The 20,780-nt window shown below is 46.4% G+C and overlaps 2 protein-coding genes and 2 pseudogenes across 3 annotated transcripts; 3 read left to right on the top strand and 1 right to left on the bottom strand.

The window, feature by feature from the left end:
• Nucleotides 1-3,487: 3,487 nt before the first annotated feature.
• On the top strand, nt 3,488-5,040 carry LOC125516138 (receptor-like protein 6; annotated as a pseudogene).
• Nucleotides 5,041-5,130: 90 nt separating this feature from the next.
• LOC125516137 (receptor-like protein EIX2) lies at nt 5,131-6,464 on the top strand. Its single transcript, XM_048681614.2, has one exon. It carries the CDS (start codon nt 5,300-5,302, stop codon nt 6,245-6,247), a length of 948 nt encoding a protein of 315 aa, XP_048537571.2. The 5' UTR covers nt 5,131-5,299; the 3' UTR covers nt 6,248-6,464.
• Nucleotides 6,465-8,263: 1,799 nt separating this feature from the next.
• LOC125512210 (centromere protein O) lies at nt 8,264-20,341 on the top strand. Of its 2 annotated transcripts, none has more exons than XM_048677296.2 (14): nt 8,264-8,427; nt 8,506-8,719; nt 8,848-8,892; nt 8,988-9,039; nt 9,184-9,232; nt 10,244-10,314; nt 11,426-11,484; nt 11,595-11,693; nt 12,215-12,272; nt 12,595-12,731; nt 12,818-12,874; nt 19,518-19,615; nt 19,785-19,966; nt 20,082-20,341. In XM_048677296.2, exons 2-14 carry the CDS (start codon nt 8,678-8,680, stop codon nt 20,150-20,152), a joined length of 1,020 nt encoding a protein of 339 aa, XP_048533253.1. In that variant the 5' UTR covers nt 8,264-8,427; nt 8,506-8,677; the 3' UTR covers nt 20,153-20,341. The 2 variants fall into 2 exon arrangements, with proteins under 2 accessions (XP_048533253.1, XP_048533252.1); XM_048677295.2 differs by having other exon boundaries at nt 8,500-8,719.
• On the bottom strand, nt 14,563-18,021 carry LOC147963179 (uncharacterized; annotated as a pseudogene).
• Nucleotides 20,342-20,780: the final 439 nt, after the last annotated feature.

Below are 20,780 nucleotides of genomic sequence, written 5' to 3'. Positions count from 1 at the left end.
TCGGTTTTCAAAGGCGATCTCGGTTTGCCCAGTGCGACCAGCCTTCCAACGCCATCATCCTCCGGCGCCACTACTGGAATCAATATTTTTAGCCTAGTGCCTGTAACTTCGCTGAGTTTTTTTATCGAAAACTTGGCGAAGAAAAACAATGTCGAGTGCCCTCTACTGGAAAATCGGTCATTGTCGAGTTACACGGTCTTTGCCGAGTTCAGTTCAACGGGATCACAGCGAACACACTACTTGAGAACAAAAGCCGCCAAACATGCAAACTCGGCAGATACTAAAGTTTGTCGAGAGTCGTCTGAATCGAACCCGTCGTAATAAAAATACTCAGCCAATACGCAATTTGCCGAGAGCTCAACACACCAAACTCGGCAACAAGGTGCCACGTGGCATGACCATTCGGGATTGACGGCTCTGTTACGTCGGCGATGCAGTTGGCGAGTACCCCGCACACGTCACTCGACAAAGATTTTTGAAAATTATTTTTCTTCATGCAGAAAAGATTTGCCGAGTCCTCTGATAAGGAACTCAGTATAGTTGTAAAGGTGTTTCCAGGTGCCGCCACGTGATCTGTTTTGCTGAGTGGCGTGACTCGGCAAACAATTATATATATTTTTCAAATTATGAAAGACCTTTGCCAAGTTCCCGCGACGAAAACTAGGAAACTCTTGTTGAATGTTGACACTGAAAGTCAGGCGCCGCATCTACTCGGCAAAAGTTACCGGAAGTTCTTTCAATGATTGGATTTCTCTTAAGCCTTGCAAATAAAAAAATTATCGACAAGTTCACAAGTCCATACCAACAACAAGTTCACAAGTTTGATATTCATACCAACGAATCCACATACCAACAATAAGTTCACAAGTTTGATATCCATACCAGCAACAAGTTCACATACGAATAACAAGTTCATAAGTTCCGCAAATTGGTTTGGCATCCGTACCAACAAGTTCACAAGTCAAAATCACAACAAGTTGTCACAACTTCAACAAGTTTGATAAGAAGTTCACACGTGACATAAAACCAAATGGATCATACAATTTGTCAACACGACCTCTCGGCCCTGAACATCAACTCCATGGATCATGAACACTACGGTTGTGGAAGAGGAGTAGGAGGGGCATGGATCATAGCTTCCCGAAAAGCCCATAGGAAGACCTCCTAAAACATAGTTCAGAACCCCCTTTCCCCACCCCCGCCGCCGCTCCCGCGAGCGGGCCGGGGGAAACTTAGCTCCGCCCTCAGCCTCCCCTCCTCCGGCTTCCTCCTCCCTCGCCGCCGCCTAGGGGTGCCGCCGGGCGAAGCCCGGTCGGCGTGGGCGGCGGCGGGGTCGCTCCCTCTCCTCCTCGTGGAGCTCCTGGCCGGCGTGGGACGGCAGGCTGCAGGAGGCGTCGGGCTGTGGCGGGGCTCGGCGGCGCGGATCCGGGAGCTCCTGGTGGTGCCGGTGTGTCGGCCCCGCTGGTGCTTCGTGGTGGCGCGGCCGCTGCCTGGTGGGGCGTGCGTGGGCATGACTCAGCAGCGGATCTGGCCAGGCGGCGCGGGCCGCGGACGGTGTAGGCGGCGGCTGGGGTCCGGCTTCGGGCTCCCGATGGCTGCGATGGTTCCTCTCAGCCGCGGGCGTGCGGCGGTGGTGCGACTCGGTCGGTGGCGGACCGACGACCTGGTGGTGGTGGCCGGCGGTGCACGTGGTGGTGGTACTTCTACTTGGCGGCTCGCTATGCGGGGAGGCAAGGGAGCGGCTTGGACAGGGGCGGCGGCGCCGACGGTGTGCTGGCTGCAGCGCAAAGGCGGGAACTTCACGGGCCTCGGAGATCCCGACCAGGCTATTGCGTTCGGTCAGCTACCGTCGTCAATGGTGGAGGTGGGGCCCTCCCGCGTGCCGACGGTGCTGCTGCCCTAGTCCCGGCTCCTCTTCTTCATTGTGCAGGCCATGCTTCGGGGTGCCGTGGTGAGACAGCGCGGGAAGCTTCATGTCCGGGTTGGCGCAGGGTGGTGGTCGGTTTGGTGGCGAGCTCCGGAGTGCCGGAGGTGAAGGTTGGGATCGGGAGAAATCCCTGTTGGCTTGGCCGACATCGACGCGGTGGCGCATGAGGGTGCCGCCGGACCTTCCCGGAGGGCGTCGAGGCTACCCTTCCTCTCTCCTCACCGCGTACCGGGGGAAACCCTTGGCAGCAGCGTCGTCATCGTCGCGTCCCTTCTTGGAGGTGTTGATTGGTACCGGCGCTTCGGAGGCTCGGAGCTTGGTGGGCGATCTCCGGTGGCTGCAGCGGCCACGAGGATTCTTCTTTTTTGTCGATCCGCCGTTGTCGGCATATGTTTCTCTTGTATTTTCTCTTTCATTTCTTTTGAGCGTGACTGTGCTGCTTCCGCCCCAGCACTTATTGTTGGTTGTCTCGGTTGGTTGCTTTGTATACAAAGCGGGGGAAACCCTTTTTCGGCAAAGCCCATAGGAAGAGGAGAAGGGACACCTCAGCATTGTATCACAGTGGTCGATCGGTTAATATGGTGCTTATTATGGGAAAATTAGCCTTGAACTCATCTTCAAGCCTCTCTCTAGCTGCCACTTCTGCCTGCAGCCGTGCCACCTGTGCGGCCTCAAATTCCTCCATTTTCTCCTTTCTTCTTCCATCTCTATGGTCTGTGCGGATTTTTGTGGTTCCGACGCGGCCTATAATGTCACTAATCCAAACAAATGGAACTATTTTCTAAACTGTTATATGTAGTTATACATGGTTCATGCATGTCACTTATATTGATGAATGTGGCAAATATTCTCACTAAGAGATCCATTAAAATTTGTAGTTCTTTCGACTGATATGTCAATGGTTTAAGACATGGTTTATTTCATTTTAGTTATTCTTGGTTGCAATCATTTTAAGTTACTCTCTTACATGAAAATAAGAAAAAACTCAATATCACTGCATATGCACATTTATGTTTGTGGCTCATGTTAATTTTTCAATATTGGCATCGTCATAATTATAATTGTGTCCGTTGCGGTTGACACCGACATGGTGAACCAACTTTAAGCGGAATACATGCTATATCTTTACAAAAAATGTTAATAATAATCATGATGGTCTTCCAAAACAAGCAGACACGGCTGGTCAGAGGACGAACAACGCATCCCTATTGTCTGAAGGAAGTCCCGCGACTGAACGACGACTCCAAGTTCTGAATTGCCGCAGTGCCGGCCGGTTAACTAATTCGAAGGTGCACCCTGATGTCAAAAAAAAAAGAAAAAAGAAAAAAAAGAATCGAAGGTGCACCCAAGCCTAACCGCACTTAACTGCTAGCTACATGAAAATTAAAGAAGGACCAACCGCACTTAGCTACAGGAAAATTATAGCCGGACCAACCGCACTAAACTAGTACATACAGTAGCTAAGTGCCTAATTAAGTGCACCGTCACGTACGCTCCTGCCCATGCCTTCTTAAGTGCACCACACCATCGATCGTGCTACTCCAACTCGCAGCAACCGAAACCCACTCCTTGAAAGCCACACCGATCTGTGTGATCAGATCATTACCACCAACGCCATGGATCACTCGCCCGCCAAGTTCGTCCTGCTCCTCATGGCGGCAGCGGCAGCGGCAACCTGGAGCAGCGTCTTCCCCGTCGCCGACGCGCGGTCGGCTCGTGTAATCACCACGGGTTGCACACTGCGCGAGCGGGAAGCCCTGCTGGCCTTCAAGAAGGGCATCAACGACACTGAGGACGACCTCGTGTCGTGGCACGAGGGGAACCAAGATTGCTGCCGATGGGAAGGCATCACCTGTGACAACGCAACCGGTCATGTCGTGGGGCTTGACCTAGGCTTCTGGACTTCTTTCTTGGCCGACCAGATAAGTCCTTCCTTACTTTCTCTTGAGCACTTGGAGAGCCTCAGCCTCCAGTACTCGGGGCTGTGCGACGATGCACATCATATTCCAGAGTTCCTGGGTTCTTTCAAGAATTTGACACATCTCACTCTCTTCGGCATGCTTTGCCATGGCGAAGCGCCTCCTCACCTCGGCAACCTGTCGAAGCTGGAGCATCTCGTCCTCTCCGCCCCCGCTACCAGCAAAGAGAGGGACCTAAAAGATATCTCATGGTTAACCCGTTTACCTCTCTTGTCATATCTTGACTTGAGCTATTTGGACCTCAGCTCAGTTGTTGATTGGCCTCTTGTGGTGAGCATGATCCCCTCCTTGGAGTACCTCGACCTTTCTAACTGCTCACTTCCAAGTGCAGCCCGGTCCCTCCCACACCTAAACACCACAAATCTTAAGCACCTTGACCTCTCCCGTAACTACTTTGGCCATCCGGTTGCATCCTGTTGGTTTTGGAACATAACAAGCGTCGAGTACCTCGACCTCTCAAATACCACTCTATATGGTCCATTTCCTGATGCACTGGGAAATATGACCTCCTCCAGTGGCTAGATTTGAGCAACATGGGTAACAGAGCAACAATGACAGTGGAGTTGGGAAACCTATGTGATTTGGGAACACTACGGCTAGACCGGAGTCTCTCCTATGGAAACATAATAGATTTTCTGGAGAAATTGCCAAAGTGTTCGTCCAACAGATTGCAAGAATTGACGTTGAAGATCAACAATATGGTTGGAAAGCTGACGAATAGGATGGGACAATTAAACAACTTACCTATGCTTGACCTTTCTTACAATAACATTACAGGAGCAATACCGCTAGGCATTGATAAGTGCTCTTATTTATGTCACTTTGACCTTTCTTACAACCATCTTACTGGAGCTATACCATCATGGTTGGGGAACTGCACTAGATTGTGTTATTTTTGCTTTCCAACAACCAGCTCACTAGAGCTATACCCACGGGGTTGGGGAATTGCACTAGTTTAGAGCAACTTTATCTTTCAAGTAACCATCTTACTGGGCACGTGTCATCCATGATTGGTATGCTCTGTCATTTGTGCGATCTCGACCTTAGCAACAATAATCTTGATGGCATGATCACAGAAGAACACGTGTTAGCTCTAAAGAACTTAGAGTACATGGATTTATCACACAACTCTTTCTCAGGACCTCTACCATTACGTTTTGGATCTCGATGGTTACGAGAACTGACTTTGTCCTTCAATTACTTCAATGTCCATATTCCTAAATATATTTGTTAGTTAAAGTTCCTATTTGTGTTGGAACTATCATACAACTTTCTAGACGGAGAACTCCCTCAATGTTCTCACGCGCCTAGCTTGGTTTTCCTCCTCTTGAGTAACAACAACTTTTCCGGCAAGCTTCCATCATCACTCCGAAACTACTCGAGATTGAATTTCATGGATCTTTCAAGGAATAATTTCTATGGTACACTGGCGTCGTGGATTGGAGACTTGGTAAATTTAAGATATCTGCAACTAAGCCACAACTTGCTGCATGGAGATATTCTACCGAATATCACCAATCTATATTGCCTTCGTCATTTGAATTTAGCCAGAAATAGTATATCTAGAGTTATACCATCCTCTTTGTCAAAATTAACTGCTATGACACAAGCAAACTCAAAGAAACATGGGACCGACAAGTCTTGTAGGTCCAACAACTACGGAGGTATGACAAAAGAAGTTTGGCTTGTTGTAATGAAGCGCCAAGAACTTGAGTATGGCATTGGATTTTTTGATGTGCTTAGTATTGACCTATCGCTCAACAAATTAGTTGGTGGAATTCCAGACGAGTTAACTTCTCTTAATGGACTGTTGAATTTAAACTTATCATGGAATCACTTGGCTGGTCAAATTCCTTCAAGGATTGGGGCTATGGAGTCAATTGAGTCACTGGACCTCTCAAGGAACAACCTTTGTGATGAGATCCCGACAAGCTTGTCAAATTTGACATATTTAAGTTCATTGGACTTGTCATATAACAAGCTTGCTGGAAGAATTCCCCCAGGCAGTCAACTTGACACAATCTACTCCGAGAACCCGTCCATATATACTGGTAACATTGGCCTGTGTGGCCCTCCTCTCGAAAGGAATTGCTCAGGAAACAATGGCGTTGAGCATGTCAATCAACAAAACAGTGAGAAGATCTACGACCCGGTGTTATTCTTTTACTTTGGACTTGGGTCTGGGTTTGTGGTTGGCCTCTGGGTCGTATTTTGCACTCTACTATTCAACAAAGCATGGAGAGTTGCCTATTTTCGACTCTTCGACAAGTTGTATGACAATGCATATGTGTTTGTGGTTGTTACTTGGGGCATGATAAATGACGAGGAAACTACAGGTTGAGCACTCTTAGATGACAAGCAGATGGTGTTGTCATCATAGTATGTAGTGGGCTCTATGAATAAGTGATGTTGACCATGTATTTTCTTAGTAGTTGGCACTAGTAGGTGCTTTTTTTTATCCTCTAATAGTTCATGTAATTGATTGTTCTTGGTTTGTACACTGAATAAGACCCAACAGATACAACAAAATAATCATCCATCACTTTTTGGCCGTTTGCATGTACTCCCTCCATCCCAAGATAAGTGACTCGACTTTGTACTAATTTTAGTACAAAGTTGAGTCACTTATTTTGGGACAGGGGGAGTAGTTAGGTTATCCCAAAGAAGACTATACATCTCTTTTTGTGTAAGAATTTTCAAATGAAGCACGAGCACAACAATTTTCCATCGGTTTGCAAACGAACTGCACAACGTTTTGTGTGCAATCATTTTGTTTGTGACCCATGCCTTCTTGCACGAGGGCCATCATCGGGGCCGGTCCTGTGATTTCAGGGGCCCGGGGCGAATCCAAACCTTGGGGCCCCTAGTATAAATGTCATATAACAACAATAAGCAAAATCTATGTATACGATGTTACCAGTAATTTTTTTATCACTGATGTATATACATGTTCTTCGAAGCACCAATGATCCACATGCAGTTCCCTTCCCTTTATTTTTTTTTCTACTAGAAGCATACTTTGTAGATGACATGATGACAGATGACAGAAGCGCTAGGATTTTTGTGCATCGAAAGGTTGCACAGTCTTGTAAATTACTACTCCCTCTGTCACTATTCAGTAAGTACGTACTGTTTTTCATAGACAAAATCAATGCTGCTTAGCCTGTTACCACGAGGCTATGTATTGGGCCAGGGTCATGGGCTAGCTGCTGCATAGGGCCCCCTGGCGCGGGCCCTGGATTTCGGGAGCCGGGGCGGCCGTCCCCCCCCCCCCCTCCCCCCCTCTCCCTCGCAGGACTGGCCCTGGCCATCATGTACCAACAATGTTGTCATGCCTTAAAAATTGGGAAAAGCTTCCAAACAACCGACTGATTTTACATATGCGCCCATCACACGCTGTGCCGTGCGATGACACTGATCACATCTTTTATGTTGGGCAGTGCAGGTAGGAATTTGGATTGCAGCGTTGTCAGAAAGTTTTTCTATGGCATCACATATGTTTCAAAAGTTCTTTCCACAACAATACCTATGTTGCAAAAGTGAAGACTACAAGCAGAAATTTTGCAACATCACTTATGTTGCAAAAAAAAATCTACAACAAAACTCTGTTGCAAAAAAAAATTCTGCAACAAGACGTCTATTGCAAAAAAAAATCTGCAACAAGGCATGTGTTGCAAAAAAATACGCAACACAACTGATGTTGCAAATGCTTCTGCAACAAGATCTCTGTTGCGAAATAGGGAAATACGTTCACCCATTAGATTGCGTTAGGTTCGACGGCTTTTAAAAAATCCGCCGACCGATGCGTAGCAGCCCCCTCCTAATATTTTTGTTCTCAAAGTCATAATTGCTTAAACTCTCAAACTTTTTGCAAATTCGGAAACATCTGTTCGATTTCACAGATTTTTTTTTCAAGTTTGCAAACAATTTCAGAACTCCTGGGAATTTTCAAGCCCACAAGCCTTTTAAAGTCCATGAATATTTTTTTTTGTTTCTCCAATTTTCCCCAAAATCAACAGAAAAGGCCTGCCAATTTCGCACGAAACAAACAGAAAATGCCATCCGGATTTTTTATTTTTTTCCAAATGGAACACTTGTATTCCATCTAAGGCACGGCAGAATCGCCGGTTACAACACGGGTTACATCAACAGGGAAATTATGAACCCAGAAACAGCAAATGCCATCCGGATTTTCCTTGGACGGATGGCGCAGCAAAAGACGAGCGAGAAACATTAGGAGGAGGATTACTGGGCCGAGCGAGCGGGATTACTGGGCCGATGCAATTTTCTTTCCGAGTTAGGCCCATTAGGAGGAGGAGCTCCCGACTTGGCCCATCTCGTATCATAACACTGAATCTCTCTGTAGCTGAATCGGCGTCCCCCTCACCCCTAACCGGCGGCGGCGGCGCTCATCCCTAACCGGCGGCCACCGGCGACGCCCCGACGGCCGGTTCCCCACCTCAGCCCCCGTCCACCGTCTTCACCCCGGCGGCCGTCCATCTCTCCCGCCGCGGCCGATAGGTATGTGGAGCACAACGCGGCCTCCAAGCCCTAATAATCCCACAAATTGCCGTCCTAAAATCTCCCCTGCAGCTGCAGGTCCGCCACCGCTGTGCCGCCGCGCCGCAGCTCCGCGTCGCCGCCGACGGCTCATCATCTCCGCGCCTCGCGCGCGTGGCCGCCGTCGCCCGTCCCCGTTCCGCCCCGCCGCGCCCCTGCTGCCTCCGCCCCGGCCATCTAGATCCGCCGCCCCTGTCTGGCCTCGGACCGGATGGACCTCTCCGTCACGCTGGCCCTGAGCTCCCCCACGGAGGTACGGCCGGCCGGAAACCTACCTGCCTCCCGCTATTCAACACCGCGTGTTGCTGCATTCACCGTGTCTAATCTAGCTGAATTAATGCATCATGAACTTCAAATTTCACGATTCTTCATATTTTGCAGCATGGGGAGCAGCTGAGGAGGCGCCAGCACTCATTATCAGAGCTGGTATACTATCATTTACATATATGGTTTGGTTTTGTAAATCTTCGTTGTATATGTTTTGGCTGGTGTTAATTGCCTTGTCTTTCCACAAACTGCAGACTTATGCAAGAGATGAAGACGCAACAAAACTTGAGACCACGCGTGCACGGCGTAATAACCTTTCTCTTCAGTAGTTGTAGTAACTATTAATATCTCTACTCTCAAGGAACCTTGTACCCCTTCCCCACATGTTATCGATTGTACGAAGCATCTTGCCCTACTATCTTACCCATAGTTGCCCTTTTATTTTTGCAGTGTTAAATGTTCTCAAAAGGCATGAAGATCTGAAAGAGCGCCTCTCGCGGTACTCCTTTCTCTGCTCTTTTTTTTTTCTGTCCAAGCGTTTGGATTCTAATAGCTTGTCGGATGTCGACTCAGCTGGCCAACTGAGTGTTTATCGATTTACGATAAATACTGTACAGATTCCTTAGCATGTGACATTTTGCATAATCAAAATTTCAACAACTCTGTTCAAACTGCTAGCTGATTGCTTGCACACTTATGATTCCTCTTTTATGATACTTGATCAGAGCATTAAGCCTGTCAACAGTTTCCAATGTGGGAAACTGCGACGTCATCCTTGTGTAGCTTTCATTTAAACTAGAACAGTTACAATTTCCTTGGCCCTTTTCGTTGGCAAAATTTTATGCTCCCAATATCTTTGCAACTGCATCGAATTCTCTGAATGATCCTTACTGTTTAACTTCCTATGGATGTGCTCAACTTGAAGCAAATAATAGTGGTCGAAAAATGATACATGCAAAAGAAAGGGGGGAGGAGCTCAAGTTTATCTAAATTCGACATGTGCAAATGCATTTTTTCATTTTTCTGAACTATAGTACCATTATCGCGATACTAAAGAGATTATGTTTCAAAGAAGTTAAAGTGAAGTTACGATCTAAAAGTACCAAAAGGTTAAGGAAGGACAGTACTGCTGATTGCTAAGTTCCATAATGAGCCTGTTTTCTAATGCAATATTCATGCGCATCTGCTGCAAAATTGCAGAATAATGATTCTACCAGATTTTTAAAAACACCTATATTCTATATAAGCAATGAAATGTGTTTTCAGATATGTTAGTCTGCAAGTTTAAAAACACATATATTCTATCATCTTATCCCTAGCATATTCGGGTCATATCTGAGATGATTTTTCCTGAAGTATAGTGGCATTTCTGTTAGACATCTGCATCCCCCCCCCCCCCCCCCCCCCCCCATTACTGGTTGTCTCATACTGTTATATGCAGATGTTATCTTCAAATATGTGGACGCATGATTAGTAAAACATTTTTTTTACATTTTCACTACTATTTTAGGGATTCTGATAAGCTGATTTTTGAGCGTCTACAGAAAGAATTTGAGGCTGCACGAGTTGCACAAACCGAAGGTACAGTTTGCTTCAGCACCTTTGGTGTTTACCTTCTAGAAAAATACGATTGTCAGCAACTTCCAGTACCAAATAGTATGTGGAACTTATTTGTTATATTATCTCCTTCTGCAATTTTTCGGGAACTCAGGAGCCTTTGTTTACTTTCCATGCTTAGACAAACTAGTTGTCATTTAAAAAATTATATGCGGCTTTAGCATCAAATTGATAACTTGTTAACCCACACAAAGTCTCCACCATTTTTGCGAAAACACTCACAGATCTTTAATGATTATTTCCAGTTCTATTCATTGTTGAGGAAATCGTTAACTGGTAGCTGCTCGGTTTGCTAGCGAGTAGGGGATTAATCGGCTAATCGGCAAGTTAATCGGCCATTTAATCAATTAATCGGACGATGTTTCGGTTTATCGGCTACTCGGTGACCCTATGAGTAGGGATTAATCGGCAAGTTAACTGGTTAATCGGATGAATTCTTGAACAAGGGTTCTATTTGACCAGAACTAGCGTTCATTATGTAGGAACTTAAGCAGCCTTAGCTATTTACTAAATGCATAGCATAATTAATACTCCCTCCATCCCAAAATAAGTGTCTCAACTTTGTACTAGCTCTAGTATAAATTTATACTAAGCTCAAGACACTTATTTTGGGACGGAGGGAGTACTATGTTAGTAGTACTTTGATTCTCTGAAATTGCTGCCTCTTTTCTTTAACGATATATGTACTGAAATTCATAGATCTACTTTGCTGGAAAAATCTAAAACCATATTTGGGTTAACATGAACCAAAACCTTTCATTCCACACTTAGTTATAAAGTACTCATCTGTAATTAGTTGGAAATATTTATCTGACTGATTGTTTCACACTTACGTATGTGTGGTATGCTGCTTTGCACATTGCTGCCTCTTTTCTTGAGGATAAAATGGCAGATCCTTTATTTACTATCTTGTATTTCTTAGAAGTATTTTCATATTCTTGTATTGTGTCGTTACAGCCAGTATGACACATATTTAGTCTTCTCATACAGTCTGATAGAGTGATAGTAGTATAATTTTAATCAGTTTTTATCCTACAGCTTCATTTCTCAAACTTAGGCTTTTGCATTTTTGTAGAGATTTCAATAGATGATGAGCAGTGGAATGATGGCTTGCTGGCAACTATCCGTGAGAAGGTACTTAATCTGAAGTACCATATTGTTCTCATATTGATTCCACATGAAACGTACCGTTCACTCTATGCATTTTGAGTTTATAACAAGTTTGCTTTTATCTCATAGACCAGGTCCATATAGAGGCTGAAAGGAAGGCGATGGTCAACCTGGCAAATGTTCCAACAGACTCTCAATTTCAATCAAGGACGACTTATAGAATCAGAAATAAGGTAACCTTATTCTCTAGATTTCAGCTTTGGCTACCATAAAGACTACTCTTTATACTGTAGTTTATCATTGGGTGGTTGATATTTTTCATCTGCTGCCAATGGCTTGTGTGTGGGTGGGGGGACCAGGGTTGATGTTATTCCAAAATGGTTAGTTAATCTGGATCTGAGATGTAGTTGGTATATTATAGTGTTCTGTGATCAGTTCATTCCAGTTCACCTAACTCTTTTTGCTACAACATGAATGACAGACCAATAGTGTCGGTGAGGGCCAGGGTGCACTGTGTCACAATTTCTCATTCTTGTTCTCTTCCTAGGATTGCTACAACCATACAAGTGACCACCAAAACTAAATTTAGCATTCAGATCATGTTTCATCTACCTTGTAACATGGCATTATGTTGTTGTCTTCCTTGTAATGAAATTATGTTCATGACTTGGCATGTTATATTGAACTAATGCACCTATTCCATTACTTCTATTATTTTGTCAGTTAATCTGACTAATTATTTTCTATTTTGTAGGTTATCTATTGTTTGGATGGTGCCAGAATTGGTATACAGTATGAGACATTCTTCGCTGGTGATTATGCTTAACGTTTTCAGTATCATATTTTTTTCATGAAATGTCTGAATTGTACCATGCAAAGCTTTGTGTAAGATATGCGCAGGCAATGTTTTGCAAATCAGTCAGTATGTAAGCACCAGTATGTTATTTCATAGAATTAGTTTGTTTCAGATCAGAACATACTTATTTCACTGTGCAAACCCTGACATTCTGAATAATGCTATTACAACATAAGCATGATAACTTGATAAGTTATCAAAAATTACGAAGATAAGAACATAGAAACTCTAGACACATGGTTTGCTGCACTAAATAACATGCACATCATATTTTGCAGGAGAGCCTTGTGAAATTTATCATTGTGTTTTGGAGAGCAAGTCATTCCTTGAAAAGATGACTGTGACTGAACACACCTTACCTTTCTTTCTGCCGATTCGAGAAGTAGAAACTGATCACCTGTCATCTAACGCCATCGTAAAGTTTCCTCATGGGCCCCTTGCATTTTCTTTTCAATTATTCAAATAGTTATATCTACTTACATGGCTCCTTTTTCCTTGCAGAGGTTTATTGATCATCTTGAAGAAATTTTGCAGTCGTATATTGACAGGAGAGAACAGGTCAGTATCAGATTTAGGAATTTCTCCCAAATGTAAATTGCCTGTACACACTACCTCCATTGTATTATATTATCCATTGTGAAATGCAAGAAATCAGGTGATAAAACCTTGTATGCTTATGCTTGAATTATAGGGCTGTAGTTATGATGTACTCATGTTGTTTAAAAACAGATCTTGGACATCATTGCGTTATGTGAGCTGTGAAGCAAACTTATGCCGTATCCATATTCCTTCTATTAGAGATGGAAATTTCCATGTACTTGAAAGACGCCCACTGCTATGTGACCTTTAATCTTTCTATATGTTGGGAATAACAACTCATCGCTGTTTTCCCATCCAAAATCCAAAAGGACCATGGCAACTCTGCACTTTGGCTAAGGTGACCCTCTCCAAGACTAGCTTCTCACACAGACCCTCGCTTCAGTCGCTTGCAACACAATGCTTCCTGTTGAATCGGGAGATGGGTACCTTCAGACAGCGCCTCCCTTCCTGTCTTGTTGCCTGCGTGAGTGTGTGTCTCAGATGTGGCGGCTCACTCGGGACAGGGGAAGAGGGGCTCCTCTTCTAGGTCAGCACTCCCCCTCAAGATGGGCCCATGAGATAGATCTTGATGGGCTAGGGCCCATACCGGTTCAACACTCCCCCTCAAGATGGGTGGCAGATATCTATCATCCCCATCTTGTCACACGCCAAGTTACAGTCCTTTGTTCCCAGTCCCTTTGTCAAGCAATCCGCAAACTGCTGCCCAGAGCTGACATGAGTAAGGCTGATGATCCTAGCATCAAGTTTCTCTTTAATGAAGAAGCGATCAATTTCCACATGCTTCGTCCTATCATGTTGAACTGGGTTATTAGCAATGGCTATAGCTGGCTGATTGTCACACCACACCCTTAAGGGTCCCTTTCTCAAAAGTTTCAACTCGCATAGTAGGTGCTTCACCCAGAGCATATCACACAACCCTTGAGATAATGCTCTATATTCAGCTTCTGTTGTTGATCTAGACACAACAGTCTGTTTCTTGCTTCTCCATGACACCAAATTTCCTCCCACAAACACACAGTAGCCTAAAGTTGATCGTCTATCATCTTGACAGCTAGCCCAATCAGAGTCACTATAGCCATCCACCTCAAGATGTCCACTCTTCGCAAACCACAACCCTTTACCCGGAGTCCCTTTAAGTATGTCAGGATTCTATGAACAATATCAAGATGCCCACTCCTTGGTTCATGGATGTATCTGCTCACCACCCCCACGGCATACGTAATGTCAGGCCTGGTATGACACAAGTACAATAACCTCCCAACCAGCTTCTGATAATCTTCCTTATTCAGTAGCTCACCTGATTATGCTGTTACTTGATGATTTTGTTCAATCGGAGTAGGGGCTGCACGACATCCCATCATGCCCATGTCACTCAAAAGATCCAAGGTGTATTTTCGTTGGCACAAAGATATTCCCTTCTCTGTTCGAGCCACTTCTATGCCAAGGAAGTACTTTAGATTTCCCAAGTCTTTTACCTCAAACTCCTTGCTCAGACACCCCTTCACTCTCTTTATTTCCTCCTCATCATCTCCGGTGATGATGATATCATCAACATACACTGCAACAGTGGTGATCTTCTTATCAGTGTGTTTATAGAACACCGTGTGATCACCATTACATTGGCCATACCCCATATTCCAAACAACTCATCTGAACCTATCAAACCATGCCCTCGGCGATTGCTTCAGACCATACAAGGATTTCTTCAGCCTGCATACCTTCCCCGTAGTCTGTTCTGTGCCAAAACCTGGCGGTATCTCCATGCATACCTCTTCTTTCAAGTCACCATGTAAGAAGGCATTCTTGACATCTAACTGGTGCAATTTCCATCCAAAGTTTGCAGCACACGAGACCAATACCCGTATTGTGTTCATCTTTGCAACCGGAGCTTGCCTATATCCTCTGGCGACCAATCTAGCCTTATACCGTTCCACCTTGCCCTCAGGATTCTGTTTCACAGTAAAAATCCACTTACAACTCACTGCTTTCTTTCCTGCCGGCAATGTGGTTAGCACCCATGTCTTGTTTTTTTTCAATGCTTCTAACTCCTCTATCATCGATTCACGCCACTTCGGATCTTGCTTTGCAGCCTTCCAATCCTTAGGGATAGACACAGTTTGCAGATAGGCAACAAATGCCTTCTATGATGAAGGTGACAAAGCCTTGTAAGACACAAAATTGCCAATATCAAGGTCATCACAAGCATCATCCTTTGGCAGAGCCTTCCTTGCTACCTCACCCTTCCTTGCCGCTTCACGTGTAGGTTTTCGCAACGCAATGGGCAGCTCCACTGTGTCAGATGAGCTTGCCTCACTGCCTTGCTGCTCCCTCTGCACTCTTGCCTCACTGCCTTGTTGCTCCCCCTGCACTCTTGCCCCCTGCCTTGCTACCCCCCTGCACTTGTGGTTGCCGTTGAGAGTACACCAGGGTATTCGTCTGCCATCGATCCCGAACAGGAACCTGGAGAGCACCAATCTTAAGTGTATCGACAGTTGGCTCAACATGAGCCTGCACATCATCATCAGTGGTGGTACTAACCGGAATTGTACCCACTATTAGTTGAACCTGAGCCTGCACACATCATTATCAGTGTTAATGTCCACAGAATCACCGTGAGTATGAGACACATCCCTCTCCCCCTCTTGACCATCATGCACAGGGTGTGTAGGTGGTCAAGCTCTGCAAACAGCAGACTGAGATCAGTCGGCTCACCATAGAATGGCTCAAACTCCCTAAACGTAACGTCCATACTTACAAACCTGTGTTTTTCAGAGGGACACCAACATTTATACCCCTGCTGACTCGACGAGTATCCCAGAAAGACACACTTCACTGCCCGAGGATCAAGCTTGCCAACTGATGGTTGGTGATCACGAACAAAGCAGGTACTGCCAAACAACTTTGGGGGAACAACAAACTTATTATCTCCAATGAGCAACTCAGACGGAGATTTCATGCCAAGTATTTTGGAAGGTGTCTGGTTGATCAAGTATGTGGCTGTCATAACTACATCATCCCACAAGAACTTAGGCACATTCATGGTAAACATCAACGACCGAGCAACCTCAAGAACATGACGATTCTTCCGTTCGGCCACTCCATTCTGAGGGGGGGGGGGGTCCGGACATGAAGTTTGATGAAGAATCCCATGGTCAGCCATGAAAGCCCCAAAAATGTTGTTCAGATACTCCGTTCCATTTTCCGTCCTGAGCACCTTGACCTGTACCTGAAACTGGTTCTTTACAAGAGCATGGAAGTTTTGAAAACAGCTAAACACCTCATCCTTGTGACGCATCAAGTAAATCCAAGTCATGCGAGAATAGCAGTCAATAAAGGTAGCAAAATACTTCTTTCCATTCAATGACACCACTGGGCTAGTCCATACATCCGAATGAATAAGCATAAAAGGAGATATGCTCCTGAGCCCCTTACTCACATATGAGGCACGCGTGTGTTTTGCATATTCACAAGCATCACATGTCAGCTTGCCTTTGCCTATTCCACACATAACATCCGGAAATATTCTACTCATCTTATCAAAAGATACATGCCCCATCCTACAGTGATGGATCATCGCCTGCTTCTCCTTATCCTCCATGGTCGCAGCACACACCAAGTCCGGCTGCACCTCCTGATCCATGTACCAGAGCCCCCTACGCCTGGTGCCAGTCCCAACCGTCTGGCTCGTTTGGCGCACCTGAATCAAGCAACTGAACTTGTCAAGGATCACCTGACAGTCCATTTGATCAATGAGCGCACTGAAAGAGACCAAATTGACAGGAAAGGCTGGCACATGTAAAACTGACGATAGGGAAATGGTCGGAGTACACTTTACTGTACCAACCCCTATGACTGGTTGTTTTGTGCCATCAGCCGTTTGTATAGTGCCCGTGTGAGAGGGAGGATGCTTAGTGTAAGACTCGAACACACAGGAGTTACTAGCAACATGCTTAGATGCTCCAGAGTCAAGAACCCACTCTGGAGCACTCTCATTAGTAGCAAGAGATGCTCTTTCCTGATTACCTTCATCAGTGGAGGCCCAGCGAGCAAAGTCTCCATAGACAACATCATCCACATCTTTGCCTTTGGACGTCCCAGTGTCTCCTGCAACGGCCATGTGAGCCCTCTGACCCCCTGAGTGTCCTGAGTAGCCACCTCTGCCTCTAGAAGCCTGGCCCCATGAGGTCTCTGAGTATCCACCTCTGCTCTAGCACTTATACCTCTGCCTGTTCCCCCTCTGTTATATCCCCTGCCTCTGCCACGAGTTGGACATTCTCTCTTCCAGTGACCTACCTCCCCACAGATATGACATTTGGTGGGATCTCCCCACTCCATGCGCTCAGTGACTGCAAATGTCGAAGCTGGCACAACCTTCACGTTTGCATGCTCAAGGGATAGGTGCACCTCCTCTTGAGTCATCGCTGCAATAGCCTCGGGAATGGTAGGCAGACTAGGTTGGTGCAACAGGGAAGCCTTCCTGCCATCAAAGCAACCTTTGAGGCCAGCCAAAAATTTCAGCACACGCCTGCGTGCCATCCACTTATGCCCTGACTCGATTGAAGCCGCGTCATAGAGTTCCAGGGGATCACAGTTATCCTGGTCAGCCCACAAAGCCTGCAGTTCTGCCACGTATGTCATCACTGACATGCCATCATCTTGGCGCAGCAACCTAATCTTGTCCTCAGTCTGAGCAATGAGCATGACATTGCCCTTGCAGAGTATTGAGTCGACAGAATCTTCCATATCTTAGCAGGTGAGGATAGCCCCTCCACAGAGCGTCCAATGGAGGGCACCACGGAGTTCAACAACCACACCATAAGTACAGAGTGGATGACCTTCCACCTCTTGCCCTCTGCACTACTCTTGTCCCCTGGTTCTACAACGGTGCCCAACAAATATCCGTCAAGCTCCTCCTGCTCCACAGCCCACAAAGCCCTCCTGGACCAGCTCAAATAATTTGTTGCCCCCTCTAGCTTCATGTCCAAAGGCGACATTTCAAGCTTTTGAGCCACTTCCTGTCGAGGAACGATGGCCCCAGAGTTGGACTCCGCGAGGATCTTAGCGAGCTTCTCCAAAGCCTCGGCAAGACCAGTTGGTTCAGCCATCGTTTGGCGGGATAAGCAGCAACAGCAAAACTCAGCCTCAGAGAGTCTTCTTTCCCAAGCAGCAGCAGCACCACCACCACAACACCAAGCTCACAACAGCAAGTCCACAGAGAAAAAAAAAACTCTGTAAAGCACACAAGCGGTCCAGCCCAGGCTCTTCCTGTTCCAGAACGAGCAGTCCAGCAGGCTGCACCTCTTTCTTCCTCTGCCGCAGCACCAAGAACCAGCCGCACAAGCACCAGCAGCTCAGCAAGCTTCCAGGAACAGCACAAGGCAGCAGCAGCAGCTGCAGTTCCTCCTCTGTTCAGCAGCACCAACAGCAGCAGCTCCCCGCCGCAGCCTGACTTGCACACAGCCCAAATCTGCCACCGCCTTCTTCCTCCTCCTTTTCTTCCCGCCGCAGCCGCCTGCACAGCCTGCAGCAGCCCTCCTCGGCCGCCCCCTTCGCAGCTAGCCACCCCAGGGACGCGAAGCAGGACAAGAGGAAGCAGCTCCCTCCCGGCCGCGTCGTAGCTCCTCGAGCCCAGCCGCGCCTCCGCCGCACGCACCACAGCAGACCCGCCGCCTCGCGCACGCAGCCTCCTTTCTCGCCTAACCCCGCTGGGCCCCATTCCGCCTCTCCGGCGAGGGACTACGCCGCCACCGTTGTCGCCTGGCTCGATACCATGTTGAATCGGGAGATGGGTACCTTCAGACAGTGCCTCCCTTCCTGTCTTGTTGCCTGCGTGAGTGTGTGTCTCAGATATGGCGGCTCACTCGGGACAGGGGAAGAGGGGCTCCTCTTCTAGGTCAGCACCTCTCATGGGCTTGGGCCCAAGAGACAGATCTTGATGGGCTAGGGTAGCCTGCATACCGCTAAGGGGAAGGGGCCCCTGTCACTGGGCTAGGGGTGTGAGAGGAGAGCGTTAATTAGTCCGGTGATGAGTGACCCTTGTTGTTTGGCTTGTCGTTTTGTGGGATGTGGCCGTTGGGCTGAGTAAGGGATCTAGCCGAGCAAAATGGCCCAAGATTGCCTTCTTCCGGGGGGCTGGAGAAGAGCTGAAGAAGAGAAACCAATTGGGCCATGGACTAAGATTATAGGGGGATATATACTGTGGGTTAACTAAGATTATTTTGGGCCGGGGCCCACAACAGTCCAACTAACCTCCCCTACTGCTTTGGTGGTATTATTTCCATAGTTACACCTCATCGAGCTAATTTACCTACACATGACGTATACATGTAATTCTTAAGTACCTTCCGCTGTTAAGTGTTTCGGGCACACAACTTTTGCTTCACCGCTAGACTAGAGAAGAGAGAACATCCTGGTTGAAACCACAGGTTCTAGCTGATAACCTGTAATAATGAACTTTGAATTGAAATTAGGTGAATAAAATATATTTATTACCCGTGATTCTACTTTGAAATTTGAAACAGCTATATTGGCCTTCATGACCTTTGCGTTGGTCACAGTGAAGTTTATAATTCGAATGCTTTCCATTGAATTCATGTTCAAGGTTCGTCTTATCAAGGAGCTCTATGGCAACCAAATTGGGGAATTGTTCTACAGTCTTCCATATACCTTGATAGAGTTTACATTGGAAGATTTTGAATGGTAAGGCCACACTCTACTGCTAGATTTTGCTTTAGTACAACCATGCTCATACTAAAATATACTAATCCACACACTGCTCTCCTTTATATTATCTGTAGCATTTATATACTGAAACTGCGTACTGTACACTCTAGAGACTGAAGTTTCTTCTCCTGTATGACTTGAGCAGCAAGGTTACAGTGAGTATCCGATATTCAGATCTAATCTTGACGCTGCCTAGTCAGGCGAGGGTCTTGGCGTGGCCGCTTCGCTCTGCAAAGAGAATATCCGCAGCAGACCGTCGTGCTCAGCCTGTACCATCTCGACTCTCCTATGCCGAGAGCGCGTTGAAGACCTTGAGTTTGCCAGAAGGTTCCTCCTATCTTAACCATTGCCTCTCTCTTCGTAGTCAAGGCATACAACTCTGTGCTGAGCTTGTTCTGATCTATATGTACTTTTGCTCCCCAAATTTTTTTCTATGTTTCAGCATACGCGGAGATTGTCCTGGAGCTGCCCCGTGCTCTGAAGCAGATGTTCTACTCTCAGGAAAGCGACTGAAGCGACGCGTGCGTGTAGATAGTTTATTTAACCTTACGGATGTGCATGTGGGTACCGAATATTCGACAGCAGAGTAGTAGTTTGATTCTTCGCTAGGTGCCTGTCATTCACGCTGCCTAATGATCGTCTGCCTGAAAACTTGGGCTATGTTGCCTTGCAAATTTTCACTATGAATTGTTTGAGTTTTCAGGTTGAAAAACCTCGAAGCCTTTTTTTTGAACAAGAAAAGGCGCTCAAAGCGCCAATATATCCAGCTCAGTAGCAGAATAGAGCATGAAGTACAAAGCCCTGTAGAGGCAAGGTACAGATGATAGAAGTTACAGGGCATAGCATGTTCCTGTGAGCTGAACCAAAGCAGCTAAAGACAGGTTCAGTAGCACTACTAAGAACCTGGTGATCATCATTGTGAGCAACTCCATTTATCTCCCCAGAAATGTGAAACACCCGTCAATGGAGATCATCTGTAATCCTAAAGAAATCTGCAAGTGGCGCTCTGATTGCCCATGGAGTGGAGTCAGCAGAAACACTTCTGGTCGCAGCCGCCTTTGCCAAAGAAATGTTGTCGGTCGGGAAAGTTGGCTTTGCCACCTGCAAGAGTTGGGTAATTTTGACTGCAAGGAGAGCGAGC

Source organism: Triticum urartu, chromosome 6A, assembly GCF_056163025.1.
Source record: "Triticum urartu cultivar PI428250 chromosome 6A, HENAU_Tu73, whole genome shotgun sequence".
In the NCBI taxonomy this organism is placed as follows: domain Eukaryota; kingdom Viridiplantae; phylum Streptophyta; class Magnoliopsida; order Poales; family Poaceae; genus Triticum; species Triticum urartu.
The sequence above is the reverse complement of the archived record's forward strand: the minus strand, read 5'-3'. Positions and strand labels throughout refer to the sequence as shown.

Coding starts and splice junctions, on each gene's coding strand:
- LOC125512210 (XM_048677296.2), top strand. CDS start 8,678: ATGGACCTCTCCGTCACGCTGGCCCTGAGCTCCCCCACGGAG. Junction 8,893..8,987: donor AGCACTCATTATCAGAGCTG/GTATACTATCAT, acceptor CACAAACTGCAG/ACTTATGCAAGAGATGAAGA. Junction 9,233..10,243: donor CTGAAAGAGCGCCTCTCGCG/GTACTCCTTTCT, acceptor CTACTATTTTAG/GGATTCTGATAAGCTGATTT.
- LOC125516137 (XM_048681614.2), top strand. CDS start 5,300: ATGGATCTTTCAAGGAATAATTTCTATGGTACACTGGCGTCGTGGATT.